Raw genomic sequence first — 7691 nt, forward strand, 5'->3', positions numbered from 1 at the left:
ATCGCCTCGGGTGGCTTTTTTTCTGTCATCCCTCAACATATTCCAGCACAGTAAATTAGGGGGAAAAAATAATATATATATAAACTACATTACCACACACACAGCCTCACAGGCGACGGCATCGCAGCGCCCCACAAGAACACTCTGCGGGAGCGTCCCCCGCCTTCCCTCTGGACAAGACTGACCGTACAAATCTTTCCTCTTCACATCCACACTTAAGCACTACGTTTTGATTTTTTTGCACATGGCTCCGTCCTCTGTAACCCGCCCCAGAAATTTTGTAAGAAAATAGCAGAAGTTTTTCATCGATAACATTTGATTTATTTAAAGTCCTTAACTGCAAATGATCAAAAACATACTTCACGCATTAAATTGTCAGTTATCGTTTTAAATCAAAATATTTTTTCAATTACAATCACATTTATAAAATTAACAAAATTTCTTAAATTCACGTGTAATTATTTTTTTACGGTCATTTAAAGCAATTTCCAGCTGTAAAGAAAGAAAACAATATAAACCATGCAATAAATTAAGAACATTGAAACAGCGAACAGGAATAATAATAAAACCCGTCTGGCTATGCTAATACCGTGTAAAACTGTGGAAAGTGCAATAACACTGGATGAAATAAGCTAACGATGACGATAATTAAAGGGCCAAAAAATTTTTATTAGACAAGTTTGAAAAGGGGGGAGGGACAGAGCTGTCCTCTTTTCCTTGCATCAGTGTAGTAGTCAATGTTTCCTAGGGGAGGGAGGAAATAACCTGGTTATAGATACACAGTTCTAGCTGGTACACAATGAAGACAAATTAAATAAGTATGTCATCCACATGTTGATGAGAGTTCCTGATGAACTAGAATCTTCAGTAACAGATGGGAAGGAAAAAAAATCCAACTGGCTGTGACCTCTTGTAACTTTATATAACATCCCAAAACAGGTAACACTTAGAAAAAGATAAGGGTCGCATCCTGCACTCCAAAGCTCCAGTTGGTCCCCTCAGGAGTGCAGGATCCGGCCCGCAGCATCTGGGTTTTATGCGGGTTATAGTAGCCGAAGGTTTATTTTGCAAGTATCAAAAGGATGATCCGAGAAAGTAAATAGTTCTCTTGTTGCTTAGAGATTCTCTTAGTGTTTTGCTACTTCACAGCAGTATTGTCCTTCAAAGCCTTTTTAATTAAAAAAAAAATTCTTAAATGTCTACTCGCTTCTTCATCTCCGTATTGTTAAAGTATTGCCACATACCTGTAAACTTACATGAGATTATAGAACACATAAGGGAGGGAGACGAAGGGGCGGAAAGCACAAACAAGTAGTTTACAAGCTCAACATTTTTTTCTTCTTTTTAATAACACCCTGCATAGGCTGGGGAGGTCTCCAGGGAGAGGGGCTGGGCGGCGGGGGCTGGAGGGAGTATGTACAAGCGGGACGCGGCCGACTTTGCAGGAGGTCATGGTGGATCATAACAACACACAACGCATTGCGAGACAATTAAAAAGTAACAGTCCTTTGCACGCAGCGTGCGGAAACACCTTGGTCTGTCTCAGGGAAAGCAGGGAGAGAAGCCAGGAAAGGGAGGAGGGGTCTTGGCCCTGGCTGCCGGGGTTGCACAGCTAGGAGGTGTTTAGCACGGGTCTGGAATACACACCTTGGTAGTAGGAGGGCTCTAGGGCCGAGGGCTCGATGCTGCTCCGGCCAGCCATGGAGGCGCTGCCCAGGGGCAGCCCGCCGGGGATGCTGGCCCCGTAAGAGGAATATTGCAGCGCCTGTTCGTAGGCTTTGAAGTCCAGCTTGTGCTGCTGCTCCGAGGAGGACATGAGGTTGTTGATGGAAAACGGGTGGTTGAAGGAGTAGTGGGGATCACCCTTGAGATGGAGCTGGGGTTCATGGGCTAATGAGTGAGGGGGGTGTGGGACGGAGGCCAAGGTGGGTACAGAGCTGATGGTGGAGGAGGCGGCCGAGGCCGAGGTCTTTAGCTCCGTGCTTGATCCACTGTGGTCCATAGACTGGGGGCTGGTGGACGGGTTGGAGCTGGAGAGAGAGGTGGCCGTGTCCAGCTGCGCAGGTTTGTTGTGACCTCTGTGCAGGGGGGAGTTGGAGCTTGAACTAGAGGCCCCGGCCTGATCTTTCCTGCCCTCCTGAGTGGCTTTACTGTTGGCCGGCTTCTCGCACTTGAAGCGCTTTTGCCGGCGGAGGTAACAGCCGTTTTCAAACATGTTGCCGGAGTCAGGGTGCAGGGTCCAATAGGAGCCCTTGCCGGGCTTGTCTGGGGAGCGGGCCACCTTGACGAAACAGTCATTGAACGAGAGTGAGTGGCGGATGCTGTTCTGCCAACGCTGCTGGTTCTGTCGGTAGTAGGGGAAAAGGTCCATGATCCACTGGTAGATCTCACTCAGCGTCAGCATCTTACTGGGTGCCTGCTGGATGGCCATGGTGATGAGGGAGATGTAGGAATACGGCGGCTTGGCGTGGGGGTAGGTCCGCTTGAAGGACTTAGCGTCCCGTGTCCTGCCGAGGTTGGACTGAGTGTAGGCCATGGGGCTCATGCAGGGGTTCATGCTGCCGTAAGGGCTCAGCCCGTTCATGGGGGCCGGCTGGGCAGACATGGCATTGATGCCACCGGGGCTCAGCGCTGTGCCCATGGCGGCCACGCCGGCTGGCATGCCGTTCACGGGCCCCGCCGAGCCTGCCGGCATGCCGGCCACGGCGCCGGGACTCAGCCCAGCCCCCAGCCCCGTGTTGGCGTAGGACATGTTGAACGAGCTGGAGGTCATGTTGCCGCTTGTCGTCATGGTGTTCATGGTCATGTAGGTGTTCATGGTGTTCATGGAGCCCAGCCCCGAGTTCATGTTGCTCACGGGCACCGAGGAATAGGCCTAGGGCAGCGAGACAAAGAGACGGAGTTAGAGAGGAGAGAGGTGTGGCAGAACCCTGTAGGGGCCGGATCCGCCAGCCTGGCCCAGCCAGCCGTGCAAACGTCCTGCTGCAGGACGCCGGCCGCCTCCCCGACACCGAGGAAAAATCTTCCCCAAAGCTGCATGGAAAGGCAGCTGTTTTCATGAAAAGGCCTATTTCATATTTTTATACATTTATAAATAGACACGGAGCGGAGGTGCTCTCTCCGGATGCACTCCCAGTTCACCGGCGTGTCGCAGCTTGCACGGGCTGCGCCGGGATCAGCGGGGCGCAGGGACCGAACGTCTTCCCCGAGCCGCTCCACACCCCTGCCAAGCCAGGCTGCGGGCTCAGACTGCCCCGAGAGGACGTGCTCTCTTCGGCGCATTCCCGTATTTTGTTGTTTTTGTGTCCCGTCTCTCTAGTTAAATACTTAAACTCATCAGAGTATTGAAATCGGTGGGCGTACACTATTTGTTCCAAGGAGAAAGACTGCTTGTATTCTCTGAGAAAAATCTCACGCATGTCTCCCTTCCCGCAATAATTTAAATTTCTTTTCTAAGGAACAAACGAGATGTAATAATGTCTTGTTGCAAAATAATTTTAGAAGCCCTGACCCAAACGAAACAGGTCTTGTTGGTCTGTTTTATCTACGGAAAGCTTCCCCCTTGTCTATATTTTCTATCAAAACAGTCTTTCAATTAAAGAAAAAAACAATTAATCAACCAACCAATCGAACACCAAAACTTCCCCAAAGTATGAAAAGCCTGAACTTTTCCTCTATGAGATTTTCTACAATTGCATGACATGGAAAAAAATGTAGCACCCTACCACATAACACAACTCTTAAAAAAGGCAGAGCTGTAGAGCCTGAAATTGTGCCTTCCGCTACGGCATCTGATTTAACAGAAAAGAGAAAGACGTTTCCAGTTTACTCGAACTCCGGCTAATATGGCTAAGAAAAGGAGGTTTTAGCAACGGTTAAATATATGAAACTCATTTCTTTTCCCCACAAATTTCACGAACTTATAAATGCACTTTTAATTTAGAGGATCACATTCATTATTTGAGTTGGTAGAACGCAGCTGGGTTTCCCATGTTGAATTCATTCAGATATTCAAATTAAAAGGCAAGAGAGGAAAAAAGACTGAAGTTTTAAAAAAATAGCAAACGAGAAGTTCGCTTAACTTCATGTTTGTGGACAATGCGTATAGCGAGGAAAAATGAGTTTGGAAACGGTACACAATGAGGATGACCCTTATTTGCCCTTAGCCGACTTTCCTTTATTAAAGGAGATGCCAGCCGGGTGACACGTATCTGCCTCTGTCCGCGTGGCCCTATGGGCGCGTGTGCCAGCTCCGGGTGCGGGACGAGGCGTGGGGACTGTGGAGCCGTGTGTCCGGGTATGCTGATGCAATGCCCGGGTGCGCACACCCAGGTGCCTGCCTCGCTGCCGCACTTCCTCAAAACGGCTCCTTCCCGGGCGGGAATCCGCGGTGCTACTGGCCGTGCTGCCGGGCGCTGGCTTCTCCCGGGACCCTCGTTGCAGAGCCTCAGCGGCACAGCTCGGACCCCAGGCCCCACAGGGCCGAGGCGCGCCGGAGGAAGGCTCCGGGCTCTGCCGTGGCCCTCTCCTCCGCCGCAGCTGTGGGCGCTTGGGCCGGTTCTCCTCTTCCTTATGCACGGCGCTGTCAAACAGGCGTGGGGGGCGGAAGCGCCCCGGGGTGCAGCGGTCCGGACCGGGTCCGGGTGGGGGGCGGCGGGTCCTGGTGCAGGCCCCCTCCGGGCCCGGCTCTCGGCAGCGCCGCCAGCCGGCCCGCGGCAGCAGCGCACGCCGCAGGCAGCCCGTCCGCAAAGTACGGACAAACGGCTGGTTTTCCCCCTCCTCTCCGTTCCCCCGGCTTTAACAGGTGAGGGCCTGGTGCTGGCGAGTAGAGAGGCCGGAGGTCCCGCCGAGAAGCTCGGGGAAGGCGCTGCCCCCGACCAGGACGCGCTGGCGTCCGTCTCCCTCGGCCCCTGCCATCTGCCGGGAAGGAGCCGGGTGCCGGAGGCGCGGCGAGTGCTCTGCCCCGAGCCAAGTTTATGGGGTGCTTTTGTGCGCTCCGTGAGAGAAGATTACGCCTCTTAGATGAGATCAAGGGCTGCCCCCGGCCCCCCGGCCCTCCTGGCGGGCTCGCAGCCGCTCCGTGTCTTCCCCAAACGCCTCCAGGGCTCCTGGAAGCTGTGTTTTCCTTGGGGAAGCCTAGCCAGTTTCGGCGCCGGAGGGAGGGGGAGGTACGTTTGCGTTGGCAGGATCTGGACTGCAAACCGATTCCTCCGATTGCTGCCCCCTCCAGACCCCTGGCCACCCCCAGGTCCTCCCCTCCCCTGCACAGGGGCAGCAGCGAAGCCAGACCCTGGGATTTACTCACCTCCTGAGTGTCGGCGTAGTAGCTGTTCCAGTCGCTGGTTTCATGCCCTTCCATTTTCACAGTCCCTAACATTATGGAGCCAACCTGCCCGGTGTAACCATCCAGCCTTCTTGCAAGCGAGCGACGGGCAGTAGGAAAAGAGCTCGAAAGCCCGACCTAGCAGGAAGCCAGCTCTCAGGAGGGGCGGGGGGTGCTCAATTCTGCTCTATAACCAGCCAAAAAGGAGGCAGGGAGCGGTGTGGGGCGAGACAGTTGAGAAAGTGAGGAAGTGCGGCTGGGATGTGAGTGGAGTTGAGCTGATGTGGATCTTACGTCGCAGAAGTACCCACCTCCTCCTCCTCCTCTCCCCATTTGTCCGCCGCACAAAGGCGTTCGCACCTACAAAGCCGGAGATGCACCTGCAAACAAGGCAGTCCCCCTCGCCTGCAACTCCCCCCGGGGCGGCACTTTATTTGCAAAGCTGCGTAATTGGTTTAAGCTTGTGGGGAAAGGAGAGACAGAGGTGGGAGAGGGGGACAGAGGGGGGCGGGGGGGCGGGATGGGATGGGACGGGACGGGGGACGGGCACGACCACCCTTTCAGGTGGACAGGACAAATGCTAGGAGGGATAGGGGGAAATGAAATGAGGCAGATGAAGGAAGGGCAAGCCCCTCTATTTGAAGAGAACGCAAAAGGCCATCCAGCCTTAAACCCCTGAGATTACAGGCAATATTTACTGAAGGCCGGTAGATGCTCCTTTAACTTGATAGCCGGGACGTGCTTCAAAGTCCCGGGTCCTGAAGTGCACAGGTTACCCCCCTCTCCCGCTCCTCACTTCACAGTTGGTTACCGCGCAGGTACCTGCAGGCCCTGCCGCGGGCCCCCACGTTCCCATCGCCCTCGGGGCAGGGGATGGGATTTACGCGCTCCGGGCTGCGAGCAGGAGACTCGGCTCCGCGCTCCCCAAAGCCCCCCCAACCCTCCGCCCACCCCATCCCCCCCTTCCTCCGGGCTAAACTAGCCCTTCAAACGGGGCGCTGTCCCATGTAGATGGTGATAATGATAATGTTTTTTCGGGTGCCTTATGTTCAGAAACAATGTGAGTCACTGTGCTGAGATATACTACTACAGGTTCCCAATAAATACGGACAGAGGCCTGAATGCGGATCCGCTGATATTAACCTCCACTTGGCAAACATCAGGTGAGTCACTAGAACCATTTTAGATCTTTACTGTGGAAAGCCTTCAGCCCAAAAGGCTAATTTGGAAGCTTTCTCTGATGCCAGACGCCCAGGAGCAGCACTAATATGTAGCGGGTATCTCATTTCCAACTTCTTGCTTATTGACCTGACTCCTCTCAATGAACAGGGGAGGAGGATTCTGCACAGGCTGGTAAAAGGTAAAAAACACCGATAAAACAAACAGACACTGGACCAAGCTTTTTATTATTATGGACGGAATCTCTCAGTCTTTGCAGAGGGATCAAACATTTTCTGCCCTGTCCGGCTCTTCGAGCCTATGTCAATACCACGGACTTTTCTTGGGTTTCTCTATCCTGTCCCCTGTGAGTGCTTTCCCTCGTAGCTACTAGAACTTTTATCACCTCATAGTAGAAAACAAAAACCAAAAAGTCAAAACAAAACAAAACAAAACAAAAAATTCTACATCACCAACCAGCAATTAACAACCCTCAGCCCCCCCCCCCAACCCAAAAAATTTTTCCAACAGTGGGAATTTGAAGGGGAAGTAAAGTTTCTTCGGATTTTGAAAAGGGCTTGCACATCACACCACACAAACTATAATACACACCTGGATCTGAATTTCAGCTTGATGTGTTTATCGTTCAGCATGACCACAGTTGTTTCCACAGTGATTTTTTCTCGAGTGGTCTGTGAAAATGTTACCTTCACAAACAGGATTTTAAAGTTTCTTATAAAGACACAGGATTCAAATGACGAGATATAGCATATCTCTGCCTCGACAAATATGTTTTAACTTGTTCTCTAAATGCATTTTCTGTTACCTCTTTCTTTGTTCTTTCTCTCCTTTTTATTTTTTTTTTAATCTGGAAACAGATTTAAGTCAAATCCTCGAAATAAACAAAACTCTGAAATCAGCAGAGGAGAGCAACATATGAAAATATGTCTTGAAGGTAATAAAATATGTTAAAAAGCACGAGACTAAACCCCTGCTTTCTCAAATGGTCAAACTACACCCATGGAAATTGGGACAAACCCCAGCGGAATATCTAAGAAATATTAAAATTGAGGTTTTCGTGTATGCACCTTCCCTTTTTTTCCTAATGAAAGCGGTGTATATGTCTGAAAACAGAGACCCTTCGGTGGTAGCTTGCTCATTTCGGTATTTGAGGTCTGTGGATATGGTTCCCCGCTAGCAGCACAGCCGC

The 7691-nt window shown here is 51.5% G+C and overlaps 1 protein-coding gene across 1 annotated transcript; it reads right to left on the reverse strand.

Moving 5' to 3' along the window:
• Positions 1–298: 298 nt before the first annotated feature.
• FOXA1 (forkhead box A1) lies at positions 299–5659 on the reverse strand. Its single transcript, XM_066188457.1, has 2 exons — positions 5306–5659; positions 299–2875 (listed from the first exon to the last, which is right to left on the reverse strand). Exons 1-2 carry the CDS (start codon positions 5375–5377, stop codon positions 1613–1615), a joined length of 1335 nt encoding a protein of 444 aa, XP_066044554.1. The 5' UTR covers positions 5378–5659; the 3' UTR covers positions 299–1612.
• Positions 5660–7691: the final 2032 nt, after the last annotated feature.

This window comes from Chamaea fasciata, unplaced genomic scaffold (genome assembly GCF_029207755.1).
Source record: "Chamaea fasciata isolate MVZ Bird 193981 ecotype frontalis unplaced genomic scaffold, bChaFas1.0.hap1 SCAF_7, whole genome shotgun sequence".
NCBI classification, from domain to species: Eukaryota; Metazoa; Chordata; class Aves; order Passeriformes; family Sylviidae; genus Chamaea; species Chamaea fasciata.

What these genes read in the sequence shown, in the direction of transcription:
- FOXA1 (XM_066188457.1), bottom strand. Translation starts at nt 5,377, where the DNA reads ATGTTAGGGACTGTGAAAATGGAAGGGCATGAAACCAGCGACTGGAAC. An exon ending in ACTACGCCGACACTCAGGAG is followed by an intron (nt 2,876 to 5,305) that starts GTGAGTAAATCC and finishes TCGCTGCCCTAG; the next exon opens with GCCTATTCCTCGGTGCCCGT.